This window comes from Oncorhynchus mykiss, chromosome 30, assembly GCF_057628025.1.
Source record: "Oncorhynchus mykiss isolate SJ-2025 chromosome 30, ASM5762802v1, whole genome shotgun sequence".
Lineage (NCBI taxonomy): Eukaryota > Metazoa > Chordata > Actinopteri > Salmoniformes > Salmonidae > Oncorhynchus > Oncorhynchus mykiss.
The window spans coordinates 6,153,480-6,172,500 of NC_143051.1; the positions used below are offsets into that span (position 1 = coordinate 6,153,480).

Here is a 19,021-nt window from a genome sequence, read left to right on the forward strand (position 1 = left end):
TAGGGTGCAGGCCAGGCAGCAGGCTGTTAGCCAGCCTGCCAGCATAGTGGAGTCTGCCACTAGCACAGTCAGTGTAGTCAGCTCAGCTATCACCATTGAGACCGTGTCTGTGCCTCGACCTAGGTTGGGCAAAACTAAACATGGCGGTGTTCGCCTTAGAAATCTCACTAGGATAAAGACCACCTCCATTCCTGTCATTATTGAAAGAGATCATGATACCTCACATCTCAAAATAGGGCTACTTAATGTTAGATCCCTTACTTCAAAGGCAATTATAGTCAATGAACTAATCACTGATCATAATCTTGATGTGATTGGCCTGACTGAAACATGGCTTAAGCCTGATGAATTTACTGTGTTAAATGAGGCCTCACCTCCTGGCTACACTAGTGACCATATCCCCCGTGCATCCCGCAAAGGCGGAGGTGTTGCTAACATTTACGATAGCAAATTTCAATTTACAAAAAAAAAAATGACGTTTTCGTCTTTTGAGCTTCTAGTCATGAAATCTATGCAGCCTACTCAATCACTTTTTATAGCTACTGTTTACAGGCCTCCTGGGCCATATACAGCGTTCCTCACTGAGTTCCCTGAATTCCTATCGGACCTTGTAGTCATAGCGGATAATATTCTAATCTTTGGTGACTTTAATATTCACATGGAAAAGTCCACAGACCCACTCCAAAAGGCTTTCGGAGCCATCATCGACTCAGTGGGTTTTGTCCAACATGTCTCTGGACCCACTCACTGTCACAGTCATACGCTGGACCTAGTTTTGTCCCATGGAATAAATGTTGTGGATCTTAATGTTTTTCCTCATAATCCTGGACTATCGGACCACCATTTTATTACGTTTGCAATTGCAACAAATAATCTGCTCAGACCCCAACCAAGGATCATCAAAAGTCGTGCTATAAATTCACAGACAACACAAAGATTCCTTGATGTCCTTCCAGACTCCTTCTGCCTACCCAAGGACGCCAGAGGACAAAAATCAGTTAACCACCTAACTGAGGAACTCAACTTAACCTTGCGCAATACCCTAGATGCAGTTGCACCCCTAAAAACTAAAAACATTTCTCATAAGAAACTAGCTCCCTGGTACACAGAAAATACCCGAGCTCTGAAGCAAGCTTCCAGAAAATTGGAACGGAAATGGCGCCACACCAAACTGGAAGTCTTCCGACTAGCTTGGAAAGACAGTACTGTGCAGTACCGAAGAGCCCTTACTGCTGCTCGATCATCCTATTTTTCTAACTTAATTGAGGAAAATAAGAACAATCCGAAATTCCTTTTTGATACTGTCGCAAAGCTAACTAAAAAGCAGCATTCCCCAAGAGAGGATGACTTTCACTTTAGCAGTGATAAATTCATGAACTTCTTTGAGGAAAAGATTATGATTATTAGAAAGCAAATTACGGACTCTTCCTTAAATCTGCGTATTCCTTCAAAGCTCAGTTGTCCTGAGTCTGCACAACTCTGCCAGGACCTAGGATCAAGAGAGACACTCAAGTGTTTTAGTACTATATCTCTTGACACAATGATGAAAATAATCATGGCCTCTAAACCTTCAAGCTGCATACTGGACCCTATTCCAACTAAACTACTGAAAGAGCTGCTTCCTGTGCTTGGCCCTACTATGTTGAACATAATAAACGGCTCTCTATCCACCGGATGTGTACCAAACTCATTAAAAGTGGCAGTAATAAAGCCTCTCTTGAAAAAGCCAAACCTTGACCCAGAAAATATAAAAAACTATCGGCCTATATCGAATCTTCCATTCCTCTCAAAAATTTTAGAAAAGGCTGTTGCGCAACAACTCACTGCCTTCCTGAAGACAAACAATGTATACGAAATGCTTCAGTCTGGTTTTAGACCCCATCATAGCACTGAGACGGCACTTGTGAAGGTGGTAAATGACATTTTAATGGCATCGGACCGAGGCTCTGCATCTGTCCTCGTGCTCCTAGACCTTAGTGCTGCTTTTGATACCATCGATCACCACATTCTTTTGGAGAGATTGGAAACCCAAATTGGTCTACACGGACAAGTTCTGGCCTGGTTTAGATCTTATCTGTCGGAAAGATATCAGTTTGTCTCTGTGAATGGTCTGTCCTCTGACAAATCAACTGTAAATTTCGGTGTTCCTCAAGGTTCCGTTTTAGGACCACTTTTGTTTTCACTATATATTTTACCTCTTGGGGATGTTATTCGAAAACATAATGTTAACTTTCACTGCTATGCAGATGACACACAGCTGTACATTTCAATTAAACATGGTGAAGCCCCAAAATTGCCCTTGCTAGAAGAATGTGTTTCAGACATAAGGAAGTGGATGGCTGCAAACTTTCTACTTTTAAACTCGGACAAAACAGAGATGCTTGTTCTAGGTCCCAAGAAACAAAGAGATCTTCTGTTGAATCTGACAATTAATCTTAATGGTTGTACAGTCGTCTCAAATAAAACTGTGAAGGACCTCGGCGTTACTCTGGACCCTGATCTCTCTTTTGAAGAACATATCAAGACCATTTCAAGGACAGCTTTTTTCCATCTACGAAACATTGCAAAAATCAGGAACTTTCTGTCCAAAAATGATGCAGAAAAATTAATCCATGCTTTTGTCACTTCCAGGTTAGACTACTGCAATGCTCTACTTTCCGGCTACCCGGATAAAGCACTAAATAAACTTCAGTTAGTGCTAAATACGGCTGCTAGAATCCTGACTAGAACCCAAAAATTTGATCATATTACTCCAGTGCTAGCCTCTCTACACTGGCTTCCTGTCAAAGCAAGGGCTGATTTCAAGGTTTTACTGCTAACCTACAAAGCATTACATGGGCTTGCTCCTATCTATCTCTCTGATTTGGTCCTGCCGTACATACCTACACGTACGCTACGGTCACAAGACGCAGGCCTCCTAATTGTCCCTAGAATTTTTAAGCAAACAGCTGGAGGCAGGGCTTTCTCCTATAGAGCTCCATTTTTATGGAACGGTCTGCCTACCCATGTCAGAGACGCAAACTCGGTCTCAACCTTTAAGTCTCTACTGAAGACTCATCTCTTCAGTGGGTCATATGATTGAGTGTAGTCTGGCCCAGGAGTGGGAGGTTGAACGGAAAGGCTCTGGAGCAACGAACCACCCTTGCTGTCTCTGCCTGGCCGGTTCCCCTCTTTCCACTGGGATTCTCTGCCTCTAACCCTATTACAGGGGCTGAGTCACTGGCTTTACTGGGGCTCTCTCATGCCGTCCCTGGAGGAGGTGCGTCACCTGAGTGGGTTGAGTCACTGATGTGGTCATCCTGTCTGGGTTGGCGCTCCCCCCCCCCCCTTAAGTTGTGCCGTGGCGGAGGTCTTTGTGGGCTATACTCAGCCTTGTCTCAGGATGGTAAGTTGGTGGTTGAAGATATCCCTCTAGTGGTGTGGGGGCTGTGCTTTGGCAAAGTGGGTGGGGTTATATCCTTCCTGTTTGGCCCTGTCCGGGGGTGTCCTCGGAGTGGGCCACAGTGTCTCCTGACCCCTCCTGTCTCAGCCTCCAGTATTTATGCTGCAGTAGTTTATGTGTCGGGGGGCTAGGGTCAGTTTGTTATATCTGGAGTACTTCTCCTGTCCTATTCGGTGTCCTGTGTGAATCTAAGTGTGCGTTCTCTAATTCTCTCCTTCTCTCTTTCTCTCTCTCGGAGGACCTGAGCCCTAGGACCATGCCCCAGGACTACCTGACATGATGACTCCTTGCTGTCCCCAGTCCACCTGGCTGTGCTGCTGCTCCAGTTTCAACTGTTCTGCCTTATTATTATTCGACCATGCTGATCATTTATGAACATTTGGCCATGTTCTGTTATAATCTCCACCCGGCACAGCCAGAAGAGGACTGGCCATCCCACATATGCTCTCTCTAATTCTCTCTTTCTTTCTCTCTCTCGGAGGACCTGAGCCCTAGGACCATGCCCCAGGACTACCTGACATGATGACTCCTTGCTGTCCCCAGTCCACCTGACTGTGCTGCTGCTCCAGTTTCAACTATTCTGCCTTATTATTATTCGACCATGCTGGTCATTTATGAACATTTGAACATCTTGACCATGTTTTGTTATAATCTCCACCCGGCACAGCCAGAAGAGGACTGGCCACCCCACATAGCCTGGTTCCTCTCTAGGTTTCTTCCTAGGTTTTGGCCTTTCTAGGGAGTTTTTCCTAGCCACCGTGCTTCTTCACCTGCATTGCTTGCTGTTTGGGGTTTTAGGCTGGGTTTCTGTACAGCACTTTGAGATATCAGCTGATGTACGAAGGGCTATATAAAATAAATTTGATTTGATTTGATTTGATTTATTGTGTATAGATTGATGAGGGAACAAATGTTAATAAAAATTTAGAATAAGGCTGTAACGTAACAAAATGTGGAAAAAGTCAAGGGGTCTGAATACTTTCTGACGGCACAGTATATCCCAGAAGACGGAGACGCAAAACTCGGCCCTTTTAAAAAGGTTTAAAGAAGAAGCATAAGGAGGCATGTATGAAGGCTGTGTAGATTCACCAAGACCATGTCAAGGAACTCTGTGGGAACTGCAAGGCAAGCAGAAACCGCTGTACTATCTTTGTTAAATAAAAGCCTGACGGCTTGTCGTTTGAAGATGGGTTTTTTTTTTTGTCTTCATTTTAGCCCTACAGGAAATGTGGCTTATGTTTCAGAGAATGTTTGAAGAAATCGTCACAGAAAGTAATGTGTGGTGTGTGTGTGTGTGTGTGTGTGTGCTCTGAGCAGTAGACAACTGCAGTAACCCTTTCAGAGCTGCAGCTGAAACCTTAATGAAGATGTACTCAAATCGTACCAGGAGGTACTTTCCCCAAAACATCAGACAGTTACAACACAGGTCATAGTGAATGCATGCCAAGAAATGGCCTAACCCGATCCACTTAGCACGCATTCACTACGGCCTAACCCGATCCACTTAGCACGCATTCACTACGGCCTAACCCGATCCACTTAGCACGCATTCACTACGGCCTAACCCGATCCACTTAGCACGCATTCACTACGGCCTAACCCGATCCACTTAGCACGCATTCACTACGGCCTAACCCGATCCACTTAGCACGCATTCACTACGGCCTAACCCGATCCACTTAGCACGCATTCACTACGGCCTAACCCTATATAGTGCACTACTTTTGACCAGGGCCTATAGGGCTCTGTTTTAATATAGTATGTTGGAATAGGGTGCCATTTGGGATACGTGAGTTTGAAGCACACTTGGCACACCAGTGGGGTTTCAAAATGACCGGGGGACCAATAGAGGGGAAAGGGCCAACACACACAGACATTCCAGCGAGATCTATTGCTAAATCGTTGTTGGTAAAAACGCAGACTATCACCCTTCTGGCTGTCACCAAGTATTCCCGACTCCCGACACTCCCTCGCGCTTACACACATACATGTTGTTGCTGCATGGAACCTGTGAATGGTAACACTCCAAAAAAAGAAGACATCTTGTAAGGCAATGTGGATATTTAAAACCGTCTGTTAGCCTGATATCCAGCTGCAAAATAGGACGTTGGCCTTTTAGTTACAGCAACAGATGCCACAACGAGGGAATTCTCAACCAAAACGGCTGAATTGGTGGGAAAGAACCTAGAGCCCACAGATGGGAGTTACGTACGCTTTCCTCGGTTCTTTCCTTCCTGACTACCATTCCGAGGGATGAAGTTCACAACCAAACAGGAAGAAAAAAAAAGAGAAAACACATGAAGCTCTCAAAGGCTAAATTGTGACTGATTTGATATGAGAACCGGTAAAAAAATGGCCGTACCATGGCAGCATTCGTCCGAAGCGTGTCCAGGGAGAGCGGGAGACCATGAAGCCTATGATCGGGTCCGTCACAGCATCCCAGGCCCTCCCCACGAACAGGATGATCGACGCATAGAAGGGGTCCAACTTGAGGGAGGAGAGGAGAGAGAGAGAGAGAGAGCAAGGTTAGAGATATGGATGAATGGTTAGAACTAAAAAGGACCAGGCTGGGAGACTTGATGGAAACAGGTCCAACTGAACTGACAGAGGTGGCTCATTTGAAGCATGAAGCGGCCATGTTCAACCTATTGAGTCAGTCCTGTGGGCTACTGAACGTTTTCCCGCATCACGCTACAGAATAACAGGAAACCACAAGATTACAAAAGACTAATGTCTAGAGAGCCTAAGGAGATGACTCCATGAATCCTACCACCTGTTCAGGGAGGTTACACTTAAACGTGCACTACGCAGAAACCGCTTCACAATTTCCTGGTAGATAAAATTCAGACAATTTGCGTCACAACAAGCATGTTTAGAGAATCACTGTACCACCTAAACCGCTGTGAAATATCATTTTTCGTAACCAAAAATATTGTTTAATTAAGCTGGTGTTCAAAACTTTTTTACAAAAGTAAAAGACTCAACAACAACTCAACAACTCGAGAACAGGAAGCATAGAAATAGTGGACAGAACAGATCTATGACTTCTTAGAGACTTGTTTTCAGCAAGAATTACAGATCTATAACTCATATTTCTACGTGAATTTAGTCAGGTCTCCCCCACAAAAAAAATTGCCTCTTCATCACTGATCTCAGCAGTCGGGGGAGTTGGACGCCATCTTGCCCTCAACATCAAAATTCTACTTAAGCGCAGAGTGGAGTCAGTCTAGGCGACTGTTCTCCCCAGGCCAGAGGAGTCAGTCTACTCAACCTCCCAAGCTCTGGCTAAGCCTCAGTGAGCGCTTTGATCCAGTCAGGTCACAACCCACCACTGAGTTAATGACTTCAAAAATAACTTAATCTGAGTCCCAAATGGCACCCTATTCTCTATATAGTGCACTACACCCCCGGGCCAGAGGAACCAGCCTACACTCCCGGGACAGAGGAACCAGCCTACACCCCCGGGCCAGAGGAACCAGCCTACAACCTCCGGGCCAGAGGAACCAGCCTACAACCTCCGGGCCAGAGGAACCAGCCTACAACCTCCGGGCCAGAGGAACCAGCCTACAACCTCCGGGCCAGAGGAACCAGCCTACAACCTCCGGGCCAGAGGAACCAGCCTACAACCTCCGGGCCAGAGGAACCAGCCTACAACCTCCGGGCCAGAGGAACCAGCCTACAACCTCCGGGCCAGAGGAACCAGCCTACAACCTCCGGGCCAGAGGAACCAGCCTACAACCTCCGGGCCAGAGGAACCAGCCTACAACCTCCGGGCCAGAGGAACCAGCCTACAACCTCCGGGCCAGAGGAACCAGCCTACAACCTCCGGGCCAGAGGAACCAGCCTACAACCTCCGGGCCAGAGGAACCAGCCTACAACCTCCGGGCCAGAGGAACCAGCCTACAACCTCCGGGCCAGAGGAACCAGCCTACAACCTCCGGGCCAGAGGAACCAGCCTACAACCTCCGGGCCAGAGGAACCAGCCTACAACCTCCGGGCCAGAGGAACCAGCCTACAACCTCCGGGCCAGAGGAACCAGCCTACAACCTCCGGGCCAGAGGAACCAGCCTACAACCTCCGGGCCAGAGGAACCAGCCTACAACCTCCGGGCCAGAGGAACCAGCCTACAACCTCCGGGCCAGAGGAACCAGCCTACAACCTCCGGGCCAGAGGAACCAGCCTACAACCTCCGGGCCAGAGGAACCAGCCTACAACCTCCGGGCCAGAGGAACCAGCCTACAACCTCCGGGCCAGAGGAACCAGCCTACAACCTCCGGGCCAGAGGAACCAGCCTACAACCTCCGGGCCAGAGGAACCAGCCTACAACCTCCGGGCCAGAGGAACCAGCCTACAACCTCCGGGCCAGAGGAACCAGCCTACAACCTCCGGGCCAGAGGAACCAGCCTACAACCTCCGGGCCAGAGGAACCAGCCTACAACCTCCGGGCCAGAGGAACCAGCCTACAACCTCCGGGCCAGAGGAACCAGCCTACAACCTCCGGGCCAGAGGAACCAGCCTACAACCTCCGGGCCAGAGGAACCAGCCTACAACCTCCGGGCCAGAGGAACCAGCCTACAACCTCCGGGCCAGAGGAACCAGCCTACAACCTCCGGGCCAGAGGAACCAGCCTACAACCTCCGGGCCAGAGGAACCAGCCTACAACCTCCGGGCCAGAGGAACCAGCCTACAACCTCCGGGCCAGAGGAACCAGCCTACAACCTCCGGGCCAGAGGAACCAGCCTACAACCTCCGGGCCAGAGGAACCAGCCTACAACCTCCGGGCCAGAGGAACCAGCCTACAACCTCCGGGCCAGAGGAACCAGCCTACAACCTCCGGGCCAGAGGAACCAGCCTACAACCTCCGGGCCAGAGGAACCAGCCTACAACCTCCGGGCCAGAGGAACCAGCCTACAACCTCCGGGCCAGAGGAACCAGCCTACAACCTCCGGGCCAGAGGAACCAGCCTACAACCTCCGGGCCAGAGGAACCAGCCTACAACCTCCGGGCCAGAGGAACCAGCCTACAACCTCCGGGCCAGAGGAACCAGCCTACAACCTCCGGGCCAGAGGAACCAGCCTACAACCTCCGGGCCAGAGGAACCAGCCTACAACCTCCGGGCCAGAGGAACCAGCCTACAACCCTCGGGCCAGAGGAACCAGCCTACACCCCGGGCCAGAGGAACCAGCCTACAACCCCCGGGCCAGAGGAACCAGCCTACAACCCCCGGGCCAGAGGAGCCAGCCTACACCCCCCGGGCCAGAGGAGCCAGCCTACATACGGCAGGTAATCTAGGTGATACAGCACCGTTTCTAAATAAAGAAATGCTAGGAGCATATAATAGGCCAATATAAATTGTTTTCTTGTTTTGTTTTAGCCTGAGGGTATCTGACCAAGATCGTTCTATATTCCTGACCATCTGAAAAGACCACGGTATGCTACATTAGTCATTATGATCTCTGAGGAATTTACACTCTGTTGGGAGTCGAGAACCTAAACACCATTTGAGATAGCAGGACCCATCACTATTCTGCTGGCACTTGCTCTGACAAGCCCTGTCAGATCTGTGAACACTAGGAGGGGGTAGGTCAGTGAAATGGTGATGGGTCCCAAATGATACCCCATTTCCTATACACCGCACTTACTTTTGACCAGAGCCCTATGGAATCCTATTCCCTATATATAGTGCACTAATTTTGACCAGAGCCCTATGAAATCCTATTCCCTATATATAGTGCACTAATTTTGACCAGAGCCTTATGGCTAGCGCCCTAAATAGAGAGTAAGGGTGCTACTGACTGAAGACTCACCTGTGCCACATCCAGTAGGTATATCTGGAGGAAGAAGCCCAGCGCACAGCCTGTGATCTGATAGGGCGCTCCTCCCACCGCGTAGCACAGCTTGTTGCATATGGACAACCTGTCGCGCTGCTCACGCTGGGAAAGACAGGGGGGAAAAAAAAGGGGTTTATTCATTACCAACAAGTTGACATGTTTAACAGTTTAGTTTGTTAGGATCCACATTAAAAAGGTAGAGGAATGCGCAATGCATGAATGTTGCATTAATTCATTCCTTAAAAAAAAAAAAAAGTTTCATGCAATAGCTTAGGACCTGAATGCCAGTCTGTTGTATCAATGGGGTTTGCTACTGCAAAGCAGAAACAAGATGGCACCCAGGCTTCCACGGAATGGATTGATGCAATAATGAGTCTTGTAAAAAAAAAAAAACATTCTTTCACATCAGACACCAACTGAACTTTGTTGCAGTCTGACCCTCAACAGAGTCACAAACCAACAAATAACTAAACAGCTCTAATAGAGGGAATTCTAGACAAAGTAGGGATGGGGAGAGGGGATACAGTATTGTTACGCCAATATTTTTTAAAGATATAATTAAAATAATTATTCAAAAATCATGATAATAAAATAATTATTCAAAAAAACATAATGTATAACATTCCCTATACAGTGTCTTGCAAAACATTAATCCCGTCTTGTGTTTTCCTATTTTGTTGCATAATGTAATTTAAATGTTTTTTAATTTATTTGGAATTCATGTAATGGACATACACAATATATTCAAAATTGGTGAAGTGAAAAAAAAATAAAAAAAATAAAAAAATAAAAAAAACACGTTTCAAAAATTCTAAACAGAAATGTGTTGAGTGCGTATGTATTCACCCCCTCTGCTGTGAAGCCCCTCCCCTTTGCTGTGAAGCCCCTCCCCGTTGCTATGAAGCCCCTAAATAAGATCTGGAGAACCAATTACCTTCAGAAGTCACATAATTAGTTGAATAAAGTCCACCTGTGTGCAATCTAAGTGTCACATGATCTCATATATATATATACACATATATAATATATATATATATATATATATATATAATATATATACATACATACACACACACACACACCTGTTCTGAAGCAAGCGGCACCATGAAGACCAAGGAGCTCTCCGAACATGTCAGAGACAAAGTAGTGCAGAAGTACAGATCATGGTTGAGTTATAAAAGAAAATATCCGAAACTTTGAACATTCCACAGAGCACCATTAAATCCATTACCAAAGAAATTGAAAGAATATGGCACCACAACAAACCTGCCAAGAGAGGGCCGCCCACCAAAACTCACGGACCAGGCAAGGAGGGCATTAATCAGAGAGGCAACAAAGAGACCAAAGACAACCCCGAAGGAGCTGCAAAGCTCCACGGCGGAGATTGGAGTATCTGTCCATAGGACCACTAAGCCGTACACTCCACAGAGCTGGGCTTTACGGAAGGGTGGCCAGACAAAAGCCATTGCTTAAAGATAAAAATAAGCAAAATGTTTGGTGTTCGCCAAAAGGCGTGTGGGAGACTCCCCAAACATATGGAAGAAGGTACTCTAGTCAGATGACTAAAATTGAGCTTTTTGGCCATCAAGGAAAACACTGTCTGGTGCAAACCCAACACCTCCCATCACCCCGAGAACACGATCCCCACCGTGAAGCATGGTTGTGGCAGCATCATGCTGTGGGGATGTTTTTCAACTGGAGGGAAACATTGTCAGAATTGGAGGAATGATGGATGGCACTAAATACAGGGAAATTCTTGAGGGAAACCGGTTTCAGTCTTCCAGAGATTTGAGACTGGGACAGAGGTTCACCTTCCAGCAGGACAATGACCCTAACCATACTGCTAAAACAACACTTGAGTGGATTAAGGGGAAACATTTAAATGTCTTGGAATGGCCTAGTCAAAGCCCAGACCTCAATCCAATTGAGAATCTATGGTATGAGTTAAAGATTGCTGTACACCGGCGGAACCAATCCAACTTGAAGGAGCTGGAGCAGTTTTGCCTGGAAGAATGTACAAAAATCCCAGTGGCTAGATGGGGCATGTCTCTATAAGCTTGGCACAAGAGACTTGCAGCTGTAATTGCTGCAAAAGGTGGCTCTACAAAGTATTGACTTAGAGGAGGGGGGGGGGCGTGAATAGTTATGTTTTTTCTGTCTTATTTCTTGCTTGTTTCACAAAAACAATTGTTCATCAAACTGGTAGGCATGTTGTGTAAATTAAAGGATACAAACACCCCCCCCCCAAAAAAAAAAAATAGATTTTAATTCCAGGTTGTAAGGCAACAAAATAGGACAAATGCCAATGGGGTGAATACTAAGCCATTGTATTTGTCTTCATGAAATGGTAAGCCAACATGATTGTAACTTATTTCCATGACTGATTAGAAGTTGTTTTCCATGAAACCAATTCATATAGAATAGTAATAAATATAGAATAGTAATGCATATAGAATAGTAATGCATATAGAATAGTAATGCATATAGAATAGTAATGCATATAGAATAGTAATGCATATAGAATAGTAATTCATATAGAATAGTAATTCATATAGAATAGTAATTCATATAGAATAGTAATTCATATAGAATAGTAATACATATAGAATAGTAATACATATAGAATTGTAATATATTGCTAAGTATCGTGAAAATATATAAGTTCCCTGGCAATTCCCAGCCCTACTACAAAGATGATCCAACTAACTGGACAACGTGTCAATAGCTTGAAACAATTAGTGCAAGGTGCATTAACTTATGTAGAAACACACTGGCTAGGAAGAAAACTTCCTAGAAAATGCAGGAACCCTAGGAAGAAACGTAGAGAGAAGAACCTGGCTTTGATGGATGGCCAGTCCTCCTCTGGCTGTGCCGGGGGATAATGAGAGTACATGGCCAGATCGTTCTTCAAAGATGTTCAAATGTGCATAAATGACCAGAAGGGTCAAATAATAAAATCACATCAACTTATTTGCAGAGCTAGCCTAAATATGATTGGATCTACGGTCTCTTTGGCTTAGCATTTAGCAGGCTCTCTTTACAATGGTGATAGGGGGGTATTCTGCTTAGCAGCCTAATCCAAAACAGTCTCTCTCCTATCCCTCCCTCACTCGTCTGTTTTACTCAAGAGTTCTGGTTTCCAGATCTACCATCCAGCTACAGAACAGGAGGACCAGCGCAGGGATGGGGGCTACAGAACACACCCACAGTAACAGGAGGACCAGTGCTGGGAATCTGGGACAGAGAGGCATTTTGTCATGAGACGGTCCCACGACAGCGTGAGAACAGTGTAACCCAATTATTCTCTCTGTCCCCACAGGTTGTAGACTGGAACCTTTCCCACCTCGATACCAATCACCCTGTCCGCATCTGCACCTGTACATAGCCCACCTATAATTTAGCCCAAACAACTACCTCTTTCCCTACTGTATTTCATACTTTGCACATTCTTCCACTGCAAATCTACCATTCCAGTGTTTTACTTGCTGTATTGTATTTACTTTGCCACCATGGCCTTTTTTTGCCTTTACCTCCCTTATCTCTCCTCATTTGCTCACATCGTATAGACTTGTTTATACTGTACTATTGACTGTGTGTTTGTTTTACTCCATGTGTAACTCTGTGTCGTTGTATGTGTCGAACTGCTTTGCTTTATTTTGGCCAAGGTCGCAATTGTAAATGAGAACTTGTTCTCAACTTGCCTACCTGGTTAAATAAAGGTGAAATAAAATAAAAAAATCCCAAACGGTACTCTATTCCCCATACATAGTGCACTACTTTCATATCAATTCCCTGGCATGAGTGACCTGACAGACTGCCTCCAGAATGGCACCGTATTCTCTACATCACTCTATGGAGCCTGGTCAAAAGTAGTTGGAGCCTGGTCAAAAATAAATACAAAATGGCCAGACTGGTTAGTGTGTCTCCTCACAGGGTTGTCACAATCCCCTGGCGAGAACGAGGGCCTTTCTGCACTTCTCTGGCAGGGAACTTCGCCAGGTTGGCTAGCCAGCTTGAAAGGGAGCCCTCAACATTTGTCAACCAATAGGCAGTCAGGAGCACAGGCACCCACACCCTCCTCCTAAGCCAATGAAAAGGGCTCTCTGTGGCCGCCACCCGGTTGGCGAGGATCCTGATTGGTGGGATCTGAGACGTCACCTCATTCACATATAGGGGGAAAACACTGGGTACTAAGAACTGCAGGGAACATAAAAGTTTATTTGTGCCCGGGTCCCAAATCAATCCTTATCCTCTGCTAGACTAAGTGGAGTTTTCAGGGCAAGTTCACAGGCCATAAAACAAGTTCAAAATAAAACAACTCCTTGAGAATCTGTGTCTATTATTGTTTGTACTTTGGATCTGGTTAGACACATGAGTCACTGTGTGACCATAAACGTCAGATAACCAAGGCTGTTGACGCACCAACACATTCTTTCAGTGACAACTTGTTGGTCTGACTGAAAAAGGATCCTCTCTTAAGTCTGATGTAGGCCACAGGGACATTAAGGCATCTTTCACAGTGTTGTGGACTGACTCACTGGCAACATACATTAACTGGCCAAACACTAGGTTTTAATTCAGGTCAAACACCAACGGTATTGCACAAGTGTAACGGATGTGAAACGGCTAGCTACTTAGCGGTGGTGCGCGCTAAATAGCGTTTCAATCGGTGACGTCACTCGCTCTGAGACCTTGAAGTAGTGGTTCCCCTTGCTCTGCAAGGGTCACGGCTTTTGTGGAGCGATGGGTAACGATGCTTCGAGGGTGAGACTGTTGTTGATGTGTGCAGAGGGTCTCTGGTTCGTGCCCGGGTATGGGCAAGGGGACGGTCTAAAGTTATACTGTTACACAAGGTTGAATCCTTTCGAAACCAAAACCGTGCCAACCCATGACATGCATTTCACAACAGACTTATTGGGACTGCTACCCTACACATTACCCATATCAAACCTGTCTGTCTGGCACACAGACTTTAATATGAGTCTGGAAGGAGAGTTCACAGTCTAGCCAGACACCTAGGCATTTGTAGTTGTCCACATATTCTAAGTCGGAACCGTCCAGAGTAGTGATGCTCGTCGGGTGGGCATGGAACGGTTGAAAAGCACGCATTTAGTTTCACTAGCATTGCAGCTCATTTGGAGATTAGTTAACACAGTGTCCAAAGAAGGGCCAGAAGTATACAGAATGGTGTCGTCTGTGTAGAGGTGGATCAGGGAATCACCCGCAGCAAGAGTGACATCGTTGATATATACAGAGAAAAGAGTCGGCCTGAGAATTGAACCCCGTGGTACCCCATAGAGACAGCCAGAGGTCCAGACAACAGGCCCTCCGATTTGACACACTGAACTCTGAGAAGTAGTTGGTGAACCAGGCGAGGCAGTCATTTGAGAAACCAAGGCTGTTGAGTCTGCCGATAAGAGTACAGTGATTGACAGAGTTGAAAGCCTTGGCCAAGTCGATGAACCCAGCTGAACAGTATTGTCTTTTATTGATGGCGGCTCTAATATCATTTAGTACCTTGAGCGTGGCTGAGGTGCACCCGTGACCAGCTCGGAAACCGGATTGCACAGTGGAGAAGGTATGGTGGGATTCGAAATGGTCAGGGATCGGTATATTGACATGGTTTTTGAAAGGCAGGGCAGGATGGATATAAGTCTGTAACAGTTTGACCACAGATATAGGTCTGTAACAGTTTGACCACGGCAGCTTTCCAATCTTTAGGGGTCTCAGACGATACAAAAGAGAGGTTGAACAGACTGGTAATAGGGGTTGCAACAATGGCGGTGGATAATTTCAGAAAGAGAGGGTCCAGATTGTCTAGCCCAGCTGAATTGTACAGGTCCAGGTTTTGCAGCTCTTTCAAAACATCTGCTATCTGGATTTGGGTGAATGAGAAGCTGGGGAGGCTTGGGCAAGTAGCTGCGGGGGGTGCAGAGCTGTTGGCCGGGGTTGGGGTAGCCAGGAGGAAAGCATGGCCAGCCGTAGAGAAATGCTTATTGAAATTCTCGATTATCGTGGATTTATCGGTGGTGACAGTGTTACCTAGCCTCAGTGCAGTTGGCAGCTTGGGGGAGGTGCTCTTATTCTCCATGGACTTTAGTGTCCCAAAATGTTTTGGAGTTAGAGCTACAGGATGCAAATTTCTGTTTGAAAAAGCTGGCCTTTGCTTTCCTGACTGATGGCGTGTATTGGTTCCTGACTTTACTGAAAAGTTGCATATCGCGGGAACAATTCAATGCTAGTGCAGAACACCACAGGATGTTTTTGTGCTGGTCGAGGTCAGTCAGGTCTGGAGTGAACCAAGGGCTATATCTGTTCTTAGTCCTACATTTTTAGAAAGGGGCATGCTTATACAAGATGGTGAGGAAATTACTTTTAAAGAACGACCAGGCATCCTCGACTGACGGGATGAGGTCAATATCCTTCCAGGATACCCGGGCCAGGGCGATTAGAAAGGCCTGCTCGCAGAAGTGTTTTGGGGAGCGTTTGACAGTGATGAGGGGTGGTCGTTTGACCCATAGCGGATGCAGGCAATGAGGCAGTATTTGGAGGGAAAGTTGGTCAGGATAAAATCTAGGAGTGTGCCCATGTTTACGGATTTAGGGTTATACCTGGTGGGTTCCTTGATAATTTGTGTAAGTTTGAGGGCATCTAGCTTAGATTGTAGGACTGCTGGGGTGTTAAGCATATCCCAATTTAGGTCACCTAACAGAACGAAGTCCGAAGATAGATGGGGGGGGCAATCAATTCACATACGGTGTCCAGGGCACAGCTGGGAGCTGAGGGGGTCTATAACTGGCTGCAACAGTGAGAGACTTATTTCTGGAGAGATTCATTTTTAAAATTAGAAGCTCGAACTGTTTGGGCATAGACCTGGAAAGTATAACAGAACTTTGCAGGCTAACTCCTCCCCCTTTGGCAGTTCTACCTTGATGGAAAATGTTGTAGTTGGAGATGTAAATTTTTGGTAGCCTTCCTGAGCCAGGATTCAGACAAGGCAATGACATCAGGGTTGGCGGAGTGTGCTGAGCACTCTGAGTAAAACAACCTTAGGGAGGAGGCTTCTGATATTAACATATGCAAGGCTTTTACGGTTACAGAAGTCAACAAATGAGAGCGCCTGGGGACACGCAGGGTCTGGGTTAACAAACCTGTCTGTCTGGAATGTGGGCCTACACTTGTAAAGGAGTTAAATGAATTGGAAACTGCAGAACATGGTCATCAAACTTCTACTGCAACAGCTAAACCTTCCTGTGCAATCAACCTCTAGAGAAGAGTGTGCAATAACCCAGGGCTCGACCTTCTTAACCCGGGGCTCGACCTTCTTAACCCGGGGCTCGACCTTCTTAACCCGGGGCTCGACCCTCTTAACCCAGGGCTCGACCTTCTTAACCCAGGGCTCGACCTTCTTAACCCAGGGCTCGACCTTCTTAACCCAGGGCTCGACCTTCTTAACCCAGGGCTCGACCTTCTTAACCCAGGGCTCGACCTTAACAATTGGCCGGGACAAGAAAAATAAATCTGACAAGGAGAATACAGACTGAGGATGCGATGTGTTGCGCACCGACAACTCCCAACCTCTTCACGGAGACACTGTCTATCAGTGCGTAGGCTTCAAGTGGCCTATAGAGATTAGGCGGAAATTAATTGAGCTGCGAGTGGCTCAATTTAAGTGTCTCATCCCGTGTCCTGCAGTTTGACCTTCGTTTTCAGATGTGTGTAGCCTACTCTTGTCAGTGTGATCTCTGGCAGGTGGAAGTGTGAATAAAATGTTTCGACAAGCATCGGAAACTGGTCAAAGGCACTAGACAAGCAGGTCAAAGGCACCAGACTAGCAGGTCAAAGGCACCAGACAAGCATCGAAAGCTGGTCAAGGCACCAGACAAGCATCGAAAGCTGGTCAAGGCACCAGACAAGCTGGTCAAAGGCACCAGACAAGCTGGTCAAAGGCACCAGACAAGCTGGTCAAAGGCACCAGACAAGCTGGTCAAAGGCACCAGACAAGCTGGTCAAAGGCACCAGACAAGCTGGTCAAAGGCACCAGACTAGCAGGTCAAAGGCACCAGACAAGCATCGAAAGCTGGTCAAGGCACCAGACAAGCTGGTCAAGGCACCAGACAAGCATCGAAAGCTGGTCAAGGCACCAGAAAGGCTGGCCAAGGCACCAGACAAGCTGGTCAAGGCACCACCAAACCTTGAACCAGCTGCTAAAAAAAACCAGTATAGGAGGATAAGACAATTCATTCCGACCTGGAAAGAGGAGTTTATTTCTGCGTGCAGTTTTGAAGATAGTGCAATAATGCAAGTTATCAACTAACATCATTACACAACTATCGGTTAGGCATTTTTCTTAACGTGAAGGATCCCAATTATTTTGTTTACGATTCACACCCCTAGTATACACCAAAATCAAGCATAGAAGCGCTCATTCAAACTTTAGAAGAAATCACAGCTCCAGCCCGGGTGAAATGACACGTAGCCTCGCTGCCTGTGTTAGCTACATCGAGCAAGACGCTCCTCTGACACGGCGTAGACTACTCCTATATGTTTCCAACCCCCAAAAGCCACATTACAATTCATATATATCCGAGGGGACGGACTAAACCGCATAGCTATTTCTAATCACTTATATAACCTACGCTATTCTCAATAGGTTTTTCAAAGCAAAAAACATCCTTGCCGTAAATAGCTATAGCTAATCATTTTCAATGAATAAAGGGAAGACAGGACGGGGTTTGGTGCTCGCCTTGCGGAATGTAATTGAAACGTGGTGGCTGCTGTCATCAAAGCCGGTGGAAATAAAACGGATTATAGTTTATCATCAATACCTAGACTAATTGATTAGGCTGGACGTATAAAAAGTTAGACATGAGAATATTGACAAACCGTTCCACCTCTTTGGAATCGCTGTTCAATCAAAGCCGTCTTCCTCTCCAGTTTAGTTCAGGTTGTACATATCATGCATACACATTTACTGCTAATATTGTTGTTCATAAAACTATACATTAATCAACTTACCTTCCCAGCTAATTTGACCACATCTGGGTTGACCGGTTTATTCGTTAATAAACTATTGTTGGAATATTGATCGGCGCCTTCTCCTTTTGCCATCACTTTACGGATAAATAACCTTTTGAAAAACAAATATACTTAACAACAAAAAAATGTAAACGTCTTAAAACACAAATCGGTTACACCTTGTGAGATCCGTTCAAACTACACATGTGAAAGTTTACGACTAGGAGTGTGCCATGATGTAGCAGTAGGACCCCGCCCCTTACCGGTCAGCATGATTTAACCCCGCCCACAAAGCTGGCGGAGACTCAGACCAATTTTTAATATGGAATTTATGTAACCTTTATTTAACGAGGCAAGTCAGTTAAGAACACATTCCTGTTTACAAATGACGGCCTACCAAAAGGCCTCCTGCGGGGACCGCGGATTAGATTAAAAATATATTACATAAAAATATAGGACAAAACACATCACGATAAGAGATACAACGCAACACTACATAAAGAGAGACCTAAGACAACAACACAGCGTGGTAGCAACACAACATGACAACAACACAAAACATAGTACAAACATAATTGGGCACAGACAACAGCACAAATGGCAAGAAGTTAGAGACAACAATACATCACGCAAAGCAGCCACAACTGTCAGTAAGAATGTCCATGATTGAGTCTTTGAACGAAAACATGGAGATAAAACGGTCCAGTTTCAGTGTTTGTTGCAGCTCGTT

General features: G+C 46.2%; 1 protein-coding gene across 2 annotated transcripts in view; it reads right to left on the bottom strand.

The window, feature by feature from the left end:
- The window catches only part of LOC110487835 (sodium-dependent lysophosphatidylcholine symporter 1-B), a 44,386-nt gene extending 25,442 nt beyond the window's left edge, over positions 1–18,944 (bottom strand). Inside the window, exons 1-3 of one of the 2 annotated variants that reach the window (XM_036971014.2) lie at positions 18,292–18,944; positions 9,250–9,375; positions 5,805–5,929 (exon numbers count right to left, since the gene is read on the bottom strand). In XM_036971014.2, the coding sequence (XP_036826909.2) occupies positions 5,805–5,929; positions 9,250–9,375; positions 18,292–18,384 (344 nt within the window). In that variant the 5' untranslated portion in view covers positions 18,385–18,944. The remainder of the gene's footprint in view (positions 1–5,804; positions 5,930–9,249; positions 9,376–18,291) is intronic. The other variant, XM_090228543.1, reaches the window with a different exon arrangement.
- Between the last annotated feature and the right edge of the window lie 77 nt (positions 18,945–19,021).